The following is a 22,916-nucleotide window of genomic DNA, read 5'->3' on the forward strand; positions in this document are numbered from 1 at the left end:
CTTTCAGCTTCCGACACTGATGGGTTCTCAAAGTGTAGGTGTGATTAGCAGCAAAATAAAAGTCAATTTTCTAAGTAAGAGGAAAAAGAATGTTACTTTGCCCTTGATGATAACGCTTCTAGACATGAGTAATCTTTAGGGCTTTACTGAATTTATGAGCAATCTTCTGAAGTAGATGCACAGAGCTTTTGAAACTCAGTAGAAGTTTTTTAATTAGCCTTTTTTTCTTTCTTTTGGTCTTAAATTCAGTTCCCTATAGACAAAGCTTATATGGAATTGGCATTCATGTGTTATTTAAATGTTACCTTACTAAAAAGTTATCAAAATGTTTAATTCTATTAGGAGTAAAGATGGATTGGTTTATTAGTGATTGACTACAACAAATAAAAGTAATGTGCCACAGCATTATGAACTTTGTATATCTATCTCAATAGCAAAATGTAAAAATATATATATATATACTTTAGATGTTATACCTTCCTTTCAGCTTGCATAATATTTCCTACACATTATGTTACTCATAGGAAAAAATAAAATAAAGGTTTATTTAATACTTCAGGAGATCTATTGTATAGAAACTGGTATTGATTCCTTCCTCCTGGAGATTCTGCTCCACAGGCAGTCCTTGCTTGTTTCTCAGCTGGCACGGCTTGCCATGACTATTAAAGGAGCATGGGGCATTTAAGCAGCAGCACAGGTTGTTTGGTTCATGCTGCTCTCAAAGTGCAAATCTTGACTTTAAACTACTTATTTTGGGCTGAATGGGAGGCATTACATAACCTTAATTTCATCCTTTTTGCAGTGCTTACCTCAGGCTGGCAGAAATAGTGTCCTTAGCTGCATTTTTACAGGGGTTTTATGGTACTGGTTTATATAAACCACTTTATTTATTTATTTATTTATTTTTCTTCAAGCCTCTCTGCGTCAAGTTCCTTATGTTGCTGCCTTATGGCCCCCAGTGTATCTATATGCCCTTTACGGCTTGCTTAGTTTTCATGAAAGGCTCTCTGCCCGTATGATGTGCTGGCAGGGCTTGCCCCTTCCCAGGAGGGAGCAAATAGCTCGGAAATGGGGGTTTTGTGTGACCGAAAAGGAGGGAGCAGAGCAGGGCCCCACCGTCCCCCTCAGTCATCCCACAGCCCAGACCATCTCCTTTGGCCAGGGCCGGATGGGCTCCAGATCTGCTCCACACTCACAGGTTCAGGACCAGGATTATGTTTCTAATTTGGGAACAATTTATTCTGTCCTGTGCTACCAATCAAAGAAAGCTAGTGTGAAATTTTGCCATTCAAGGTAAAAACAGGCCTGGCAGATGTTGTGTGCATGTCTACGTACATGCCTTCCATCTCAGCCTTACCCACATGTCTCCAGCTGTAACTCTGATATGTCTACTGATATATTACCTAGTTCAAGACAGCTGCCCAGTCAATATGATTTTCCATGTAGACACAGTTTATTTAACTGTTTTCTGTTTTGTTTTGTTTTGTTTTGTTTTTAAGTTACAAGGTCATAACGTTTATAAAAGCTTTGCAAAAGTTTCTTTAATTTTACAAACACTTAGACTTTTTGAAAACTGTATCTTTTTTTTTTTTTCATTTTTTATCTTAGGATGTTCTCAGAAAATAATATCTTGATTTTTTTTTAAACATCTTCAAAGTCAAATTAAAGTAACATTTAAAAAATATGAAGAAAAATGAGTTTTTATAGCTCCTTTTAAAGGTTTGTTGTAAAACCCAGCTCAAAAAAATGAAAACAAACAAACAAAAAAACTTTACCAGAATATGCTTGATTAAAGAAAAAAAAAAATCTAGCTGTAGTTTGATTTTTATACGTCAAGTGACATTTGTAACAAAACCCAATATAATTGAGTAAAATTTCCAAGAGATTCTTAATTGAGTACAATATACTTTCCAATAAGTAGATTCTTCAAATTAAACAGGAAACAACGAAATCTGTTAGAGGTTAAATAAGTCTTTCTTATGTTGCAGTTGAGCCGAAATTCTTCACAAAAGCGTCTTTATTTTAATATTATCCCAGTAACTTGAATAACTGGATGCCTCTGGCTCTGCTATCAAACACATGTATGACATTGCACATTTAAGTAGACACAGAAGATAAGTTCATGAAAATGTGATTGTTGGTGTGAGCCTACACTTACTGACATGGCAAGCACCAGTTTCAGTTTATTTCCTGAAATACTGAAGTTGATACATTTTGAAGGAGATAAACCTATTTCAGCGTCAGTGCCACATATAAAATGTTCAAATAGTGTCTACCTCGAGGATTACTGTAACTGATGTCTGTCTGTTGGATTTGCGGAGAAGGCTATTTTCAGTGTGTCTGCAGGTAATGACTGTTCTCTGGCTTGTTAATCTCCTTTAATTATCCAAACAGATGTTGCTTAACCTACAAAATGGCTGGTAAGATTTGAAAGATCAATAAAGCATGCAAAATGAAGGAAAAGTTTCAGTTAAAAGATGAAGAAGGAAAAATCAGCTAGGAGGAGAGGAGAAGGCTCAATGAAAATAGTGAAGTTAAACATAAAGTTTGAAACTGTATTTTGCATGTACAGAAACTTATGGAGTCACAGATTCAGGGTTTGCGTGAGCATTAGTGATAGTTTCTCGACTCAAAAAGGGTTGTCCACCCATATAGTGCTCTGAAACGGGCATGTTTCTCCATGCTTTTGTGATGAGTGCAAATGATGGTTGTAGGTTTTTGTTTTTTTTTTTTTTTTTGTTTCTTTTTCTTTTTTTTTTTTTTTTTTTTTTTTTTGCATTTGAAGCCTGTAACATTTCCTCTAATGAGCTGTTGCCTAATCTTTCAGAAACTAGAATATCATTTGAGTTCTGGCTAGATAACTCCCACTCCTGCATCAGACACTTGTCCACACACCTAGTGAGTGTACACTGCAGATCTGCAAAGCCTCGTGGGACTGACCTCTCATTGTGGTGTCTGAGCAGAAGGTTGAGTATTTAACATTCCTATACAGTTCTATAAGCATTAGCATGCTCTTAACAGCACAGTGTTTTGAGATGGGCCATTTCATTTCCATTAAAATGAGAACAGCTTTTAGGGTACTTCATACTTTTGAACCTGAAGTAAAACATTAATACCTGTTGTTACAGACTCTGGAGATTTAGAAATACAAATTGCACAGACCATTAAATTAAAACTTAGCAATTAATTACATCACTGTGGTCTTGTGATAGGGCTGGGGAATCAGGAAATCTGTGTTTTATCCCTGATCCTGTCAAATTCACTATGTGACCACAGGCAAGCAGCTTAACCTTGCAGCATCTGAGGTTAATACTTACCCATCTTGCAGGGTTTTCTGAGACTACATTAATGTTTCTGTTATTTTGACATCCTGTAATGGATGATGTCCGCATTGCATGTGCTGTTTTTGATAATAACAACACAGACAAAAATGAAATATAGATTAATCTTTTATATATTTTATAGACAAAATAATGTAGACATTACAGCTTATGAATTTTACCATTTTGAAGAACGCTGCATAGTTTCTGATAGAAAAAGTTAAGATAAGCAACTAAATTTGTAGCAATTACATTTTTTCTTTGTTTGGTTTTGGCAATGTGACTAATCCTAAGTTTTTGATGACCTAAATTAGGTCAGCTTTGCAGCCACTTTAGCAATGCAGGAATACAGAAACTCTCCAATGGAAAATTATAGCAATGTATTCCCTGAGGAAAGAAATGTACAAAGCAGCCCTTTCTATGGCAGTCAGAAGGAAACCATCAATTTTTCATTGCTTTATAGATGCAGCTACATATTGCAAAACTCATCTTCTTTCAGAGTAAGTGGTTTGGGGGCGGCTTTGGCATTAGTGGTCAGTATAGTAATCCCTGTATTCGGATTGTTGAAATGTTTTGCAATGGCAGTGGAAACTGAAGAGAATTTAATTTCACAGAGAGGGAAAGCAAAAAATGAAGGGATGCTGCAGCACTAATGCAATGCTCTGCTGCTCCTCAAACAATTACCTTATGTGTTTATAAGTAAAGGTTGTGTATTGACCTTCTGTAGTCAAGTATTTTTGTTTGGCAAACTATTTTAACTGGATTAGTAAAGATTTTGAGTCTTTAGTAAACCAGGTGAACCATGCAACTTCTCATTTAGCCTTCAGCTGAATTAGTTTTGAATTACTGGATTTGATTAAGCTCTAAGTAATGGAAAGATTTTTGTAAATACTGTAGTATCTAATGGAATTTTGTGTAAGGATTTTTAAAACCTGGATAAAACATAGGTATTTGTAGTCATTTTCTATATATTTGGGTGATTTTTATTGTTGTTGGTTTGTTTAATTGATTGTGTGTTCAGACCTGTATCACTTCAGGAAAAAATTAATTACATACCTAGGCCACTTCCAGGGATTATTTTTTAATCCAGTTTATTTAGTTGTTCTTTGCATAGAATTGTGTTCTGGAACTGAGCTCTTTTACACTGAGGAGTGTCAAAATATAAATAAGTGAGGTGCTGGAGCTATTCTGGCTGGGATGGTCGGTCCGGAGCACCAGGAAGTCTCCCCTGAAGACATTTACATCAGGAATACATTGTCCAGGTGCCTTCTTTCAAAGATGGAAAGGATCAGTAGTATTCATCATTTTCAGAGAAGACTTGTGTACTGGAGGGAGATAAACTTGTGCAATTCAAGTGTTTTCTTTCTAGTCCCTTTTACAAAGAGATGTAAAATAATACAATATATGTGTTGTCTGGACTGATAGATCCAAGCAGCAAGTAAAACAAAGGTCTAATTCTTCAGACCTTTATGCCTTCACCAACATATTGTAGTCACACTGTTGTTAAAACCATTTGTATGCTTTTCCACAATCAAGATCTATTTTTTTTTCTTTGAATAACTTTAAAAACTCAAGTAACGAATGCACTCCTCATCCTTGAATTTCTTTCATGGAATGATGTTATTTATAGAGTTTGATCCTGTTCTGAAGTCTGTAGAAAGTCTTTTGATTGTCTTTGAATTGAGACGGTAATTTGTTAACAGGATGCTTCCATCTTCTTTTACTACTTCATACTTAGCAAAAACAAATTTAGAAACTCTCCTTGTTTACAAAGAAGATGACAGCACTAGTTGATTAAAAGGGGCATAATTTGTTGCCCCACTTATCTCATTTTGTTGATTAGCTGCAACAGACGGTGATGCCCAATTCACTTTTAAATGAGTAAATTTGGCACATATGCATGACAGTTCCTCCTCTTCTTGTACCATCATCAACAGACTCCAACCAGCTGGCATTCTGCCACCATGGAAAGTGAGAGTTGTTTTCACTCACTGTGCCTCTTGTGTTCACCATCTGTATCCGCCTTTTCTTAGGGCCCAATCCTGCAAACTATTACAAGATCAGTTGCTTCTCAAGCATCTGCTTACATTGCCACAATGGAGCTAAAAGCATAAGAACTATGCCTATTAATAAAGTGATGATTTTTTAGATCTGGGCTCAATATTCATAAGATGGATCCTGCATATCTGCTATATATCTCATAATAGCCACCATTTGTTAAGAGTACTTGTTACATTTACAGCTGAGTGCACACAGGGCAGCTGGCAAACAGCGTAATATCAAGGTGAAAGATGAAAGAGACAGTTGAAGGGAGGTAAGATATGAACTGGTGACATGCTGTTTAGGTGGTATCTGTTCTGATGTTTCTCTGCCTTTGCCATGGAATGATTTCTCTGATGGCTAATCTGAATCTTTCATGCTGTGATTAAGCCTATTGCTTCTTACATTATCTGTAAGATAATTTAGATTTTGTGCATGTCTCTCCAGTCTCACATAATCATCTGATTAGTATAGGTAGAAAGGAAGAGGGGGAGTTTATAGGTAGGGTAGGAAGAATCTGGTTTGCTTGTTTGTTGATGGAGAATATGGCAACGGACTACGTGCCTTTCTTTGGTGACTATCGAGGGAGAGGTGTTCAGTATCAAGCCTAGCTGATAGACACTGTTTAGTACGTGATGGATTCCTTAAGTATTTAGCTAATCTTTCATTAAAAACGAAACAAACAAACAAAATAGTAATTTCCTTCTGATTTTGCTCCAGTTAAAACACAGTATGTATGTGTATACTTAAATAATACATATTTTTCTTGTTAAAGACTGGAAATAATGCTGTGTTTCCTGTAATACTATCACGTCTGGTATACATCAGACTTGGTCAATTGACAGACCATGTATGAAAGGATGCCTCTATTTTCAGTATCCTTCACTGTGATAAAAATGGCTTAGACTGCTCTTCTATGCTATGCAGTTCCAGGAATTTCAGTTCCAAACACACCTAATCAGCCTTCAGCATCCTTAAAACATACAGTTCCTGCTTGTTGGCATAAGAGCAGTTATAGAAAGAGAAGTTATTAGAATCTGTTGTGAATTTTTACTTCCCTTTACTCTTACTTCTAAATGAAGAGTATTTACTCAGCAGTATTATATGTCACTCAGCTTTACTTACTACTTCATATAACTAGAAGTTTAGATATTACAACTGTGCAGGGCCATAATTCTTATGTTGGTTTCACATGGATCCAGTAACAGCTTAATTCAAACTCACTGATGACATCCATATGCATCTTCACAAGCATAAGGAATTTTATGAGGATTAAAAGTTTTGATATTGCCCTGCACAAAAAGTGTATGATATACAGCCTGGATAAAGTTCAGTGATAGCAGATGTCCACTTATTCAGGTTTTGTGCATAAAGAAACATTTTGAATATTGAAAAACAATCAGGGGGAAAAAAAAAAAAAAGCAGCCCCAAAATAATGTGTTTTGAGAAAACTCTCAGCATTTAGCAAAGTAAACTGAAGCTCTGCTCAGGCACAGCAGATCCCTGCTGTGTAGTTAGTAATAAAAAAAGAATGATATTTTAAATGCAAATAACTTGAGAAATACAAACAATGCAAAATTTGTGACAAATTTATAATAAGTTTTTCACAGTGTTTTACATTAAAGATTTTTTTTTTTTTTTTCCTTAAAGTATTGTCTTAAATTACAGAAATTTTACTCCCATGGCTTCTTGGAAAAACTGTGACATTGCTCATTGTTTATGACAGGACAAATGGAGAAAATAAGCAAGCAATGGACTTGTGTGTTTGATTATGCATTTCTTTGAAGTAAAACTTTTGTATAGTTTCAGCTTTCCTCTTTGGCTTTCACTTGTTCTCTGATGGTATTGTCTAGTTGTCCTTTGCCCAAAATATTAATTTCAGCTTCCTCTTGTTACTGAGTGAATTATTTCTCTTACCCATTCAGTTGTCTTAAAGGTATTATTCATAAAACCTTGATATAGTAGCAAGTGGTACAGATACAGTAGGTTGACTTGGGTTATAAAAATAAGACCCAGTATAAATGCTATACTCTAGTTCATGTGTAATTGTCGAGGATTCACTAAGGAGCAAAATAAATGCCTTATCTATAAAGAAACACAGGTAGATATTGCTTGGTGTCCTGTGTATCATGCAGGATTACTGAGTACCGGTGGGCAAGTACAATTTTTGTGTCAGGTACAATTTTTAATGTGGGGAGAAAAGAAAAAAAAAAAAAAAAAAGCTGGTTATGATAATGTTGCACCAGTTTCTTAGTGTCTTCAGAATTTTGTACAGTTCCATTGTAGCTTTTGCTGGCATCTCACCCTGATGGAGCCAGCCAGTGACTTAGACTATCAATGTGATATTCTTCACCACTGAGAGCATCAAAAAGCATTTTTCCTTCATTAGCTTGACTTAAAAAAAATAAAAAAATAAAAAAAAAATAAAAAAAAGAGATTATGTATACATGAAGGGCTGTTTTGTTGGGTTTTTGTTTGCGTTTTTTTTTGTTTGTTTGTTTGTTTTTGGAGGGTGGGGTTGTTGGGTTTGATTTGGTTTGGGTTTTGTTTGTTTCTGTTCATTTGTGCTTGTTGGTTACTAACTGGAGCTTTATATGAAATGTGAGTTAAAAATGGAATAAAAAGAATGCCTTTAGTCTATGCTCTGAATGGAAGGTTAGACTGAATGGAAGGTTAGACTGTTCCACAGGTCCCCAAAGGCTTTGTGACCGCCCTGAGCACAGGAACATTCTTGCCCAATCTTCTGTATTGAAGCCTTTAGTTCTCCTAGCTGGCTGGGGATATGCTCATGAGAGAAGCCATGAGGTTGCAATATGCCTTATTCTGCAGCTGGCTCAAAGAGAGTAGTATCTTCATTTGTGTTCTATTCCTTTTGTAGGTATAGTTTTGTAGTCATCTACGAGCGAATCCATCTGCTTGGTAGAACAGTAGATACGAGTTGGTCTCCTCTCTTCACCTTGTCCATTAACTCTACAATGTGCAGAAGAGGGTACTGCAGAGTCTTATGCTTTGGGACTGGATAGCTTCGATGGGCCTGAAGAAGAGTGTCCCATGTATATGCTGAGGTTGGCAGTCCTGAGCAGATCAGGGCTTTGGGTTTGCTGCTTGTAACACAGAACCATTGAGTTTCACAGGAAATCTCCTTGTGTCATGATTTACCCTGAAGATGTGTTTGAGTCTAGGTCATTTGTTATTTTCAGTACAGCCATTTGGATCATATTTTATTTTATTACAAACCCTTTTTTTTGTTAAGATGCCATTTGGGTTTGTCATAACACATTTCAGCCAGAACAGGAAAACACTAAAATATTCACAGATCAATGAAAAATACCTAGCAGGATCTTGTTAATCTCAGTTTGACCTTCTGCATGTTTGCATATACGTAGAAAAAATACTTGTAGAATGGAGGCTAGAGCAGTGAATTTACTCTAAAACTGTTATCCTCAATGATTCAAAACACTGGAGGATTATACGCAGAAATGGATTAAACAAAAAGAGCTTCTTTCCACTGCCTGCTTCCGTCATCATGTACCTTCACTTTCAATAGGGCTTTTGTGAATAAAGTAGTTGAAGACAGGAACTGAGAGCACTTGATGTAAAGGTCTCTTTACATGGCTGAAACAGAGTAAGAAGCCTGCAGGATAGCTGAAAGCCACGTCTCACGCTCTGCAGGCACCTAGCATAGTGCACTACGATTGGGCTCAGTTTTAAGTTGTCTTGCAAGTCTTATGACTGATGTCAGTGGAACTAAAGGGCAAAATACAGTCAGTACTGTGCTGAAGAATAAAATGCATTTTGAATTAAGAAGCTGAAGAAGAAAACAGGGTATTCTTGTATTTGTTGGAGCTTCCCCCACTTTGAAGGCTTGGCCTGATGTTTGCCACAGTGTGATGGTTTTGCTTCCAGTTTCAAGCCCAAGAAGAGCACCAATGTGCCATGATTTCACTGACTTGTGTTGGCAGATCATTGCAGTCATTGGGCAGGATAAGAATCTCCCTGCAGAAAGGTGTTACAATGACGGGTACAGGTATACCTGTACAGGTCAGGTCAGAAAGATGAGATGATGGGAGCATCTCCCATGGTCTGCTGGAGACTGTAAAAAAATCTATAGTGAAAAAGGTGGGATGGATGATGATAACGCATCATACACTTTTTTAAAAGTGCATATGCTCCAGCTGAAGCTGAAGGAGTCACTGAGGCACTCAAAAAGCGAGAATTAATCTGTATGTGAACTAGTCAGCCTAGATTTCTTTTATAGTCAGCAGTTTTGTCTGATACAAATCAAAGCCTAAAAGTACCCATTTCTCTGCTGGCTTTGCAAAAGGTACAGACAAGTTTAGATGAATCTGACCCTGAAAATCCTTCCAGACTCTGCATCAGCCTTGGCCAAGCTGTTCATCCATTTCTTTATTTGAGCATATTCATCTAATGGCTTCTTCTCCTCTCTGGTCCGCCCCCCCCCCCCGCCCCCCCATATGTAGTTGTTTTGTAAATAATAGTTAAAATTCAATATTTTTATCTGATGGTGTTAGGAATTTAGCATTGTGATGGTATATAAAAAGCTTTCAATTTTTGCAACCATGAAGCTGTAATGAATAAGCTGAGAACCAACAACCCCCCCCCACACACACACTTTTGTTATAGGAAAGCATCGTATTGTGGAAACCTCTGCAAAAAGACAGACTGGTGCAACAGTTTGACCTTTCTGAAATGAGAGTCTTCCAAACAGTGTGGCAAAGGTGTTTCTTTATGTCCAGATGGATTTTCCGCATTGTTTATTCTAATCCCTAAAATACACATCATTTCAGTGTGGTGTATATACCTAATATATGCATTTGTTTAGCACTATATAACATGCGTGGTAAACAGTTTTTGCCTTCACAGAAGAGGCAATCTGTGCTAATCAGTTAAAAACCCATTCCTTAGAGATCTACCATATAAATCTTTAAGCTGTGCTAGATGCTTCTTAGTATTTCACAAAACTTCAAAATGCAATTTCCCTGGGCCAGATATCCAGTAGACTGCTGAAAATGTGGTTAGAGAGATACTTGTGTGTGGTAAAAGTCCTTAGGCACTGAAACACATACTTCCACAAAGATGACCTGGGTTTCACCCATGAATGTAATAAAAGTACGCATGTGAAGATATAATTATGCTTAAATTGTGAGTTACATATCTAGTATCTCTTGATAAATGTTTGTGCATGAAACTGGAACCCATGAGCTGAGGTGCCATAAGGTACTTTGTGTTGCCTTTTCTTCTAGGAGCAGTGCTGGGTGTAGCAGGGCTATTACCAGCAGCGTCCCCATCCAGAAAGTTATAGCTCTTGCAGGGATCATTCTATGATGTACGTCTGCACTCTCATCCACCCAGGTGAATGTGCCAGTATTCAACTAGGATTAAGCTGCTGCATAAAAAGGACACATAATCCTTTCCTTCTCTCAAGGCCAGCACTGGAACTGGTGGTTGTAGCCTGAACCCAAGCAGCACCAGCACACCTCTCTGCAGTGCAACAGCCTGCAGCCCCTCGCCTTCTGAAACTCCTGTGTCACATGTGGCGGGTGGTTTTGATGGCTTCTTGTCAGGCCTGCCTTTCCACAACACCACGTCTCCTCTACAGGGCTGTTTTTGCATGAAGCAGTATGGCCCTGCCAGTTTGCCTGTAGGTGGGGGAGCCCTGTGCAGTAGGCTTCTACATCTCCAGTTGTCATCGGTGCCCTTGTTCCTGGAAATGGGAAATAAAAGCACAGCAAAAAGGGGAGAGCAATGTACTTTCTCATGTCCCATGGAAACCATCTAGGCTGCAGGCACAGTTACACTTGTCCCAGGGATCCCGCCTTTACAAGCTGTTGTGGCGTCTCCATTCACACTACTCTGTTGCCCTTCCTCAGCCACTTCCTCCTTCATATGCCTGCATATAATTAGCTTTCTTGGTCATTATCTGAACTGTATCACAGCTCATTTCTGCTCTGGAAAAAGCCTTCTCTGCCTAGCTTTGTATTTAAAGTTGTTTCATGCTACAGTTACGATAGTTTGCAAAGGCAAAACAACTTTCTACCAGTCTTCTCTCAATTTACTTTTCTGTCAATGCAGGCACGAATCACAGTTTCCCTTGTCCTGTAATTGTTTTCCTTCTAGGTGCCTCCTTGTCTCTCTGTCTTCCTCTTATTATTCCTCTGTCCATGTTGTTGCTAAATCTTGTAGTATTTTCTCTGTATAATTTCCATTTTGCCAATACCATCTTCTTTATGCCTGATCTGTCTCCATCTCCCTCTCTCCTTCAGTGCCTTCACTGAAGCTCTGAGCTGTGAACAGTAGCATTAAAACTAATTTGTATTTGCCTTGATTCCGTAATGGCTTCACATCACTCTGTTTCCCTATTAAGACTGCCCATTAAATGCCACTGAGATAACAAACTTCATTACAACACATTCTTTCCTAACCTAATAGCAACAGTATTCCAGTTTGTGAAGTACGAGCTAGTTAAATCCTTAGCTGATGCTTAATGTAATTACTGGCTGGCTCAAAATGTGCTAGCAGGCTTATATTTCTCTCAGAAAGAAAATGATAATTACCAAACTCTACAAGTGATTTTTAAACAGCAGGCTAGTATTTTTTCCTGAACTGATTAATCCAATGCTATTAATGTGATTAGCTCTTTGTACAGAGTTTTGTCCACTGTCTTACAGTTTAAAATAAAATCTGATATATTGCCTTGAATACACTTATTAGAGATTATTCTGATCTTTAAAATCACCATACAAACTGACTAGGCCTTTTTTACAGTATTTTCTACTCACAGTGCAGCAGTGCCATTTACACTGCTATGGTGAGCAGTGTTTTATTGGGATCACGTCGGAAACAATGAGGAAATGGTGGTAAATATATTTTGCTTAAGAAGTTTATCTAGTGCAGCTGGATTTTTTATTTCCCAATGAATGCACTAATACAACATCAGACACTTATTTTTTTCTTTCCTTTTCTAGTCTTTGAAGAAGTTGAGTATAGCAGTAAGTGAACCAGAGGCATTTAGTAACTAGTTATGCTTCTTGAAAATAGTATCCAGAACAGACAGACCTTTTTGTCCACCTTCCTGCTTCTCTGAGCCTAATATCACAGTACTTTAACATTTCATAATCTTTCCAGGGCCCTTTGACTCCAGTAATGCCATGAAAAAGGAAGATGGCCTTACCTGTAGTTTAGAGAAGGAACGCTGGGACACAGAGGTATATGGAGGCTGTCCATATCCTGTAACACCAGTGCATTAACAGAAGATGGCCATCGCATTAAGATAGTCAGGGCTTACCTGAAAGGGTTGGTGTGCTGCAGCAGCTGCCAGGCAGCTCTGGAGAGTGGGCTGTGGTGATGGAAGGTGGTGGCACTCCTGGAACATCCCCAGAAAGAGCCACCCAAACCACTCATAAAGAGTCTCCAAGGGGTTCAGACCAGAGCATGGAGTGCATGGCATGTTACTGACCTGGAAACAGAACTTTAGCTGTAGTGGAGGGAAAAAAATTTTGAAAGTCTTTTGGTATTCCAGCTTCTTCTGTATAAAATGAGTTGTTTTGTTTTTTTTTTTTTTTTGTTTGTTTGTTTGTTTGTTTTGTGTGTTTTTTTTTTTTTTCAAGTATCATAATGCATATTGTCTGTCCATTACTATTGCATGTAGTCTTCATAACTCTATTTAGTGTCATGAAACATCAGCCTAAGGAAATAAGAGTACTTATCGTTATAGAAGTAATAAGAGTTCTTTCTAGGCACTGGATCCAATCTTAATTACTATTTGGTCCTTGGTGAATGAGGAGCAAGTTCTTTTCTTTTCCCCGTTCACCAGCAGAAACAGTCGGTAGTGGACCTTACAGCTCTTCTGAGGTGTAAGACCAAAAGGCACAGATGTAAACCATGCCAAGTAGGGTGTTGATGAAAATGTTCTTGCTCTTATTTATTGTAGCTCAGAGCAATATAGCTGAGTTCTTTGTCATTTAATAGTATGACTCATTTTGAGACTGTTTCTCTTAAAGTTCACAAATGTATTTGGGTATTTGTAGAGAGCTGCTGTATGAGTAAGTCTGGCCAACTGTTTGTATTTTTTTTTTGACCAGATGGTTCTGCTTTTGTTCTGCCTTTTTTAACCCCTTGCTTTAATATTTTTTTTGTTGTTTTTTGTTTTTTTAATGACCTCTTCCTACTCACCACTCCACATAAACATTTGCAGGTTGCATCAAGATCAATGCAAGATTAGTCTTATGCTGGCTAATGGTTTGAGTTGAGAGTTGGAAGTTGGACTGAAAATTGGTGTCTTTCTCTACTTCGTGTATACTTGCATTTTGAATATGAAGATAGTTCTTCCTGTGCAAGTTCGCAGTTGTTGTCTTGTACATACTTGTCCTAATCAGGAAGTGACTCTGTAAAGTCACAGATAAACAGCTACTGTCTTCAATCCTAAAGTGTCTAAATCTGAGCTAAAGGAGAATCCATTTAGAGGCTGCCCAATATCACATATTACTGGATGCATTTCAGGTGGTTTTTCTATCCCTTACCACAGTATGGGATAATTTCACATTTTTTTCTGTGTTAATTCTCACAGTGTTACCAAGAGGTAACAGAAAGCAACTGTTCCTATTTTTCAGGTATATATGCCATAAATACGTGCATTTATTTAGCGAAGTCCAACTCTAATTGATTAACCAAAGATACAGAGGAAGTGTCAAGTAGCACAAAAGACTGAACCCAAATCACTCAGATACTTAAACCTCCAACTCATAGCCTTCACCAATTCATCCAGCAGATTGTAGCTTCTGTCTTTGATATCTGTGATTCTCCTGGAAATCTTTCTTTACTTTTAGTTTGTGTTATTTCAGATGAACCTCAAATGTAACAAAATTTATTAGCAAGAAAGGAGGGAGAAAAAAAAAAAAGGCAGGACAAAAAGAGTTGGAGAGATGCTAAAGGGAGTGTAATAGATGTTCTCTTTGGAAAAATGTCTACTGAATTTAGTAGGGACTGATAGTGTTGCACTCCATTGAAATTTCTCTAAGGTTTTTGTATTCCACTAGATTTTGACTTGCTTGGTGAAATTCCATTTGAAAGATAACTCTTTCTGTTCAAATTTGTGAGAGGTCTCTGAAAGAATCCCAACCTCTCTAATAACTATTGTGCATTATTTAACTCCAGATGACTTTTGAGAAGGTAGGTAACCTTATGTCCAAACACAGACTTGGCACAAAGTCCACTGAATTCACAGGGAGTTCAACATACTTCTCTAAGTACTTAATAAAAGCAAGACATTGTTGCTAAAGCAATTGTTAATTTGACAGTAGAAGGTAAAACAAACGGACCCTTTTACAACATTGCTTATTTTACATCTAAGCAGACCACAACAGAAGCCAGAACTTGGATTACAAACCTTTTAAAAAGTAAAATTTCTTTTTCAAAATTTTTACTTCAGCTGCTGGAGACAGGCTTGAGAGGAGGCTAATGAAAATACTCCAATGTTATTTTTTTTTTTTTAAACATGAATACTTGTCCTCAAAGAACTGAACACAGGCCAACAATTCATTTCCTGTACCCATTTGCCTGTAACTATTATGAATAACCTATTTTGTCTTCTCAAAAATTACTCTCCTGTGGCTTGAACCAGATTAGAACCTGTGAAACAAAAGTGGAAACCTGGCCTCATCTTTGTTGGACATATGCTCTTCTAACTATTCCCACATCAGAGTTTCAAATGTACTTTCCTAAAGAACCATAGTATTTTGGAATGCTGTGTTGCCTGTGATATTTGGACATTAAATAGTTGTGATTTGGTTTTATATTAGGTGGTAACCTGCCAAATGGTAAGACGGGTAACAAAATAAAGTCCATATCTGGAGCACATGCTATAGACTCATAATGATTCTCTGGAATGGAAATAATTTCTCTTTAGCATTATTATGATTTCCTCTTGCCACATTTTCATTCATTTCTTCATTGACTTCAGGTCCTAAAGCATGCAAAGTCAACAGACCTGAAGACTGAAGAACATGTATATCAAATTGCACATATTTCTATCAGAAAATTGCCCTTTTCTACAGCCATCTCTATGTGACAGTTTTAATCTTGTACAAGTAGTTGATGTGGGCAGGCAAAGATAATAAATCATAATCCTGTCTTACTGGTTTTGAAAAACAATAATCATCTTGCATTAGCACCACATCTTCACTCCTATGTGATACAAATGCATAAGATTGTCCATTGCTAAAAGCAGCTCCTTCTGGAATGACACCATTTCCAGCTGTTTCACACCACTTCAGGAAGTCTTGGGACAGAAAGGTTTTACTTGTGTAGAAATATATGGTGCATAATTAAGGTGGTCTCTGGGTTTGAGGATGACCTTAGCTCCTCTCCTTCAGAAACCTGTGGGAGGGTTGCTGCGAGGCCACTGAGCAGCCAAGGTAAGCGGTTGTATAGCTGAAATTAGCAACTCTCCTGGAAGGCCTATACTTCCACAAGCCTTTTTGTATCCCAGTGCTATGTGCCTGCACTTCCCGGTCCCGCTCAGACACGTGACAGTGAGTTAGGAGATATTCTGGCAGTTGGAAGAGTTCTCTGTGGTTGCTCCCTGGCAGCCATGGAGCACTAGTGAATCTCATTCTCCAAGATCTCCATGAAGATTAGAAGTGAGCTGAGAGCAGTGCTAGAGGGAGCAGTTTGCCTCTTGCTCTGCCCTTGCTGCCTCTGGGAACCACTGAAGTAGACACGGCTATGTTGTCTGCAGTCTCAAGAAAGCAAGAAGAGAGGCTCTGATCTCCTATGTCTCAAAGAAAAGGAGATCAAAAAGGCACTTCCACTCCAATTCTGGGTTATTATTTTGTCAAAATTTCTACCAAATGGAGGGTGGGCTCTGAAGTGAATAATGCAGTGTATAACCAGGCTCTGATTAGGTCTGTCTTGTATTAGCAAAGGGAATCACTCTCCATTCCTATTCCATCATGTATTGCAGTTATTGTCCATCGTCTGTGCTGCTCTACTGTGTGCTTTCTTGGAGCCACGAAGAACATCCATCTCACTTTTGTCTCAGGATGATGCTTTTTGTGCAAACATAAATATTTACAGAAGTTTACAAAAGATTAAGCCTCATCAAGTCAAACATTCCTGCTAATGCAGTGTCGGGACAAGTCAGCAGGGAACAAGAGCCTGGGCTGCTGTGCACAGCTGTTGCAAGACCAAACTATGGAACATTCGGTTTTGACTCACTGATCAAAACCATTTTGGAAATTGGCTTGTGTGAGTTGTTTTTCTTTGTTGTTTTTTTCTTGTGTGTGTGTGTGTTGTTTTTTTTTTTTGTTTGTTTGTTTCTTTTTTTTTCCCCCAGAGTGAATTTCTCTCCACTGAAATAACTTCTTCATTGTGCACAGGAGTCCAGACTTCATTTCCAGTGTGAATATCCTGCCTCTGTTTGGTTGTTGTAATACAAGTTCCAAATGCAAATAAGTTACAATTAATGGACCAATGGAAAAATATAACTGAGCACAGAAACAGCAGAGAGATCTTTGGAGGTTCCTTCCGACCTCTGCCATTCTGTGATCTGACCACAGTACTTTGTGCTCTGATAGTCTGGATTTTAATTCTGTACCTGAAAAAAGTTATCCCACATTCTATCTTTGGAATGGTAGGGGAAAATCCAAGTAAGAATATTAAAAGGGAAACAATACTGTTTTTTGTTGCTGTTGTTTTGTTTTTATTATTATTTTTTTATTCCCTGGGAAGAGTGATAAGAATATCAAAATCCATGCAAAGGTAACTAAAGGTCTGGCACTGATAACCCTTGGATTCTTCTTCAGTGAACTTTACTTGCAGCAGTGGTTTCTAGACAAGAGAAGAAGAAGAAAAAAAAGAGAGAGAAAACAAGCTATTTGAATAACTCTTGACAAATATCAGTGACAATTTTCTAGCAACTACTTATGTTATGGAAATCTACTCAAAGAAATTGAACAGCTCAGGAATAAGCTTAGCATTGGTTGACTAATTAGGGTACCTGCAGGTGCCTTTATACCTTGTGTCCTACTTGTTAAGATCATACCTGTCTATCTGAATGCTAATCACACCAAGAAACAAAAGTCCTTTTAGCATCTCTTTGGGAACAGATTCCCTTCCAGAACTAGAACTAATTTAGATTGCTGTGACTCTTTCAGAAGTATGTTTGCATGCCATGTGGACACTCAGCTAAGAGCATTTCTAAGACCAGTGCTTCGTCTTGCATTTCCAATTCAATTTTTTCCTTCCCCTCTACACAGTTCCAGCAAGTTACATTTCCTGAGCAGATCTAGCAGGACAACCCTCATGCTGATGCTTCTATGAAAATAGGAATGCCTGGTGTTGGTGGTCTCTTAAAGGAAATGCTTAACAGTGTGATAAGGACCACCAGCTCCTCCATTGATTCTGGGCAGAGGTAAAGGCATTCACCACCTGTAAGTCTTCGGATGTTGTGGGAAAATGGAAGTTTTTTAGCCTTGGCTGTTTCACTGTGGGAGTCTTGTAACTGCTTGAACTTAAAATACCTCATCCCAATGTCAGAGAGCCAGAAACACAGTGCACTGGAATATATTTCCTTAAAGTGACTGTGCCCATGTTGGATCTCAAGTAGTGAGTTTTGCTTTTTGCTTCAGTGGGAGGCGGGTTTGTCGTACCAGCTAAAATACCAGCTGTCCCCTGGGCAGCTCACAAGTAATGCCACTGTAGTAATGATTGGTGACAAAAGGAGCAGTCTGGCCTGCTTTTCTTCAGTGCTGCTTTGTTGCCCCTTCCTAGTGAGGGGACCACAGGAAATCCTGCCTTCCTAGAAAAATATCCAGTTTCCTCCTAAGACCCTGTGGAGCAGGCAGCTTGACATGACTGTGGGCATTTCTGAGCCAGGCAAATCGAAGAAGAATAACCTTTCAGAGGAAGTGGCCCAGGCCTCATTGTTTGAGGCACTGAGAGCTCCAGTGGACAAAAACCAGCTGGCTTGATCAAGTGTCAGTGACAGTCTGAGCAGGAGTGTTGGACCTGATTACCTCCAAAAGTTCCTTCTAACCAGTGTTTCTGTATTTCTGCTAAGTCATGTAATCAACAGCCTTTTTCCAATCTTTAAAATCAGAGCTTCTCTGATAAAACACTGTTAAGATTGTATTTAGCCCTGTTCTGTTTAGTAATATTTTTGAGGTTTAATTAAATGCACATGAAATTAAAGTATTGTTTTTATTGCAAGTTATGAAATAATCATGCTAGAATGTTTTGAGCAACTTTCAAGGAAGCTGAATTGTCATCACGTTAATACTCCCAATATAATCCTGTAACAAAATGCATCAAACTAAAGAATTTATATTCAATTTAATAGTACAATGAGAAATATGCTTATGGTTGAAGGCCTGTGACTTTGGTGACTCATCATTTAAACCTGTAAATGTAGCTGAAATATCTCCATGGTTCAGGTGGAAATGCAGCCTTCCAGAATTAAACAGGTTATTAAAGTTTCCCTCAGGTGGCAGATCTCATCCACGGTTGTTGAGATCAAAATTTTACCTCAGAGGAAAAGTAAATCTGAGGAAGACAGTGTACATAAAAATGTTTTTTTTTTTTTTTTTTTGTTTTTTTGTTTTCATAGAATCATAGAATCATAGAATATCCTGAGTTGGAAGGGACCCTTAAGGATCATCAAGTCCAACTCTTGACACCGCACAGGTCTACCCAAGTTCAGACCATTTTGTTTTGTTTTGTTTTGTTTTTGGTAGAGCTTTGTCTCCTAAATATATTGTGAAATTTAGATCCACCTATTACTTCTTCTGGTTCTGACTGATGGCCCTTGCTGTGCTGTGCTTCTGGGCTGAGATGGGCAAAATCCTGAAATGATGACCAAGTGTACTCAAGCTACACTAACTCGGGAAAAAAATCTTTAATTTTTTTCATAATATGATCATTTTCAGGGGGTTGTACACATGCAGAGGTTGGCCTGTGAAAGCCAATCTTCCCAGATTCTGTTTTTGGTCAATAGAGAGTAAACTCCCAAGCATACAGAGTAAAAAGTGATGAATCCGGGCAGAAGCCTGACTATACAGGGAGTCATTTTTAGCCTTTATGAGTACAATGGCTAGTGATCCAGGCAGTCCAGATATTTTACTAAAACTGTAGTGTGGCAGGGCAGGCTTAGCTCAAAATAATGTTCTTAACAGAGTGCAAGTCTCTTGGGTGCAGGCAGTTTATGTAAAATGCACATCCCTCAGTATGAAAGCTCCTCACTTCAGAACTCGATAGAGGCTTTGATTACACCATGTTTCTAATACCTGGTTTCCTTAAGAAACAGACCTAATACAGTGTTATCGAATCTGTTTTAGTTCACTATTGTTTCTCTTGTACAGGAAAAAAAAAATGAAACAATCATTTATTTTTTTTTAAATCAAAAAAATACTCTGTCTCCCACAGTAATTAAAACCAGAAAAACAAGAGCATCCTGGCAACTATATATTTAGAAAACCTTTAAATCTCTCTATGAAAATTGGTTGTTGGTTTCAAGCATTTCCTTTCATGCAAATCACTTGAACTAGAGAAATTAGGATCAGAAAAAAAATAATTGCTGTTGGATGATTATTATTTTCCATGATTCTGGGAGCATGCACAAAGTACAGGAAGTTTTCCAAACCAAGAAGAGGATATAGTCTCTGTTCCAAAGCACATGAGTGTAAGGAGGCAGAGAAGGGAAGAGAAAGGATGAAGCTGTAGTATGCAGAGCAGTTAGAGTAATACTAGCCATGCATTGGAAGCGTTATTACAGCTGGTAGAGAGTGATAACTTTCCTGGGGGAGAGGTAAATCATGTTTATTTTTGTTTAGTAAATAAATGTGTTTCATGGCCAAATGATGTGTTTTGTGAATGTGTTTCAAAGCCCAATGGCCAAATTATTTGGGAATGCATTTTCATTTTAGGATGCTATTTCTATTTTTTCCACATTTAGTTTAAGAAGGGGAAAAAAACTTTACAAATATATTTATAGCTTTCATCAAGATATTTTCTTGAGGAAAAAAAATCCATCTAAAAGTAACATGTATGAGATTTCAATAATTTCTGGTAGGTGCAGAAATATTCAAGCCTATTCCTAAGTGAGCAATTCACTTAGATCTGGGAAATGAAACAAACCAGATAATTGTACTCTAAACCCATGTTGCATTTGTTCAGAAGTTAGAAAAGTAGTTTGAACAGAAAACAAAACAAAAAACAGGTGTACAGTACACTTAAGAAAGTATGTAAGTAGCATCTTCCCTCATTACTTTGTCCTTGAAGATAAGTTATTTTTTTGCAGGTTTCTTTTCAGCTCAATGACTTTCTGGGTTGCTGCAAACTCTGCATAGTCCCTCTGGGTCTCACATGACCCAGTCATTCTCTTTTTAGGGGAACATGCCATATTAACATAAAGCAAACAACTCAAACGAATATGTTGTGTTACAGCTTGCAAAATGAAAGTCCTAGTTCAGCTGATTTCTTATGTTCTTCTTCCCACCATCTCAATTTCACATCTAGATCTTTGTTGTTTATTTAGAAGGTTACTGGTAGTAACTTTCCATTCTTCTAGTTAAATAGGAAGAGACACTTTTAACAATGCCTTTCCTTTATTGCCTGCTCATAAGAAGAATTGCTGCTTGAGACTCAAGTGAGCTTCACTTTTTAAGGTGGGTTTAAATGATGTTATGAGCAAGAGTTAGGAATTATGTGGAGAGTAGTGTGCTGGAGTCTATGCAGTGTTGATGGGGGTACATGTCACTGTTAGCAAGGTCTGTGATGAACATAAATCTCTACAGTGTGTTTCTGTTTCAATTTGCTATATCTTTATTTAGATATAATTTTAAGGTTTAATAAACAGAAGGAACAGGCCTAGATGTCCTGATATCTGACCCATGACCCTCTCCTGGCACATGGAATGTTTGGACAAGCATTTGGTTCAATTTTTCAAGATTTCATATATGATTGTAGTGTCAGAGAAGATGTGATTTTAATAAACAAAATGTTTCCTTAGGATAAAAGTTCTGATTTGTGGATTTTTATTTTTATTTTATTTTTTTATCATTGTTTCTTTCTTTCTTTGTTTTGCAGGAGGAAGGTATAGTGAAGGAAATAGACATCAGTCATCATGTGAAGGAAGGTTTTGAAAAAGCAGATCCTTCTCAGTTTGAGCTACTGAAAGTATTAGGACAAGGTTCATATGGAAAGGTAATTTTTAATGCCATCTAATCACCTAGAGCAATAATAAAAATATCATGTCCTTTCTCTGAGTTCATTTACACTGGTACCACTGTTTGTATATAAATTGTGTTGTAAAAGCAGATAAGCAAAACCAAATCTCTTCTGTCATTTTAATAGCACTTTTGTCTTTTGCTGTATTCCTATATATAAGAAGTTTATAGCTCTGGACCCAAAATAATGAGCACAAGTGAGCATTAATGAGCAACACTGTTTATGAAGTTAGACTCCTTCTTTCTGACCTATCCACTAGGGAGGTGAGCATACTACTGCTGCTTACTGGTAAGAACATTCAAAGGCTTAAAATGTTTGCTTCCCAATTTCTGCTAAGGGCAGATGGGATCCCAGGCATATTTTGAAGTCCCCATCACTTACCCTGCTGGTTACCCCATAGTGATTTTGTGAGAAATATTCCTTTCTCTAACTATTAGATATAAAGCAGTTCATAGTTGCAAGTTTTCATTTGTTAACCAGCAAACAATGTTTTCATTTTCTGTTTGATTTTGTTGCCCACAACAAAGATCTGTTTCCTAATGTAATTAATTGTTGAGTGTTTATGTAAGTGTATATGTATGTATACTATATATATAAACCATTTGCTGAAAAAAAAATAAGTATAAATGCCTACTTATATGACAACAAGCTAAGCTATGAAGAAACAATGTTTTTTGTCTTAAGTCCAAGGCTTTGCTTAATCCCAAAGGTCTTCTTCAACATGATGTGTCATTTGCAATTAAGAATAGGAAGGAAAGACAGAGAAAGAGGGAGGACTCAATTCAGTGTTAAACTCTTTCTATGGATTAACTAAGTAAGACTTTGGAACTTGCAGAATGGTGAGCCTAATTTACACTAGAAATGGAAGCACTTACCATTTTAGCTATTTTATATATATGTATATATTTAACGCTTCTCAGCCTTCAGAGGTGGATCATTCCAGCCAACTTGAAGAACTGGCTCCTACCTAAAATCTGCTGAGGCATCCAGCACAAAGCTGAATACCATGACAATGAATCAGGGTCCTCACTTTTACTGATGAATAAAGATATATGAGGAGTACTAAGCAGCTTTCCAAGTATTCCAGAACTGTATTGATAAGTAAGGCTGTTAGGAGATCCCTGAGATGAGAGAAATCAGGAGAGTTAGCATTCACTACAAAGTTTTACTCTAGAGAATTGTTTGAAAGCACTATAATGATATTTGAGTTTTGAATGTTAAAGAAATATGAGAAATAAAACAACTCAGATTTCTTCTGATTTAATACAAGGAGGGGAAGTACAAGAGAATCTCTTCTTCAAAAGTAAAAGAAGC

The 22,916-nt window shown here is 37.5% G+C and overlaps 1 protein-coding gene across 3 annotated transcripts in view; it reads left to right on the top strand.

The window, feature by feature from the left end:
* The window catches only part of RPS6KA2 (ribosomal protein S6 kinase A2), a 293,034-nt gene that overhangs the window by 173,669 nt on the left and 96,449 nt on the right, over positions 1-22,916 (top strand). For all 3 annotated transcript variants that reach the window (XM_021272261.4, XM_013099223.5, XM_005019222.6), the window contains one exon: positions 21,462-21,578. Coding sequence is in view for 2 of the 3 variants with exons in the window: in XM_013099223.5 (XP_012954677.1) it covers positions 21,462-21,578 (117 nt within the window). In the remaining variant the exon portion in view is untranslated. The remainder of the gene's footprint in view (positions 1-21,461; positions 21,579-22,916) is intronic.

This window comes from Anas platyrhynchos, chromosome 3 (assembly GCF_047663525.1).
Source record: "Anas platyrhynchos isolate ZD024472 breed Pekin duck chromosome 3, IASCAAS_PekinDuck_T2T, whole genome shotgun sequence".
NCBI lineage: Eukaryota > Metazoa > Chordata > Aves > Anseriformes > Anatidae > Anas > Anas platyrhynchos.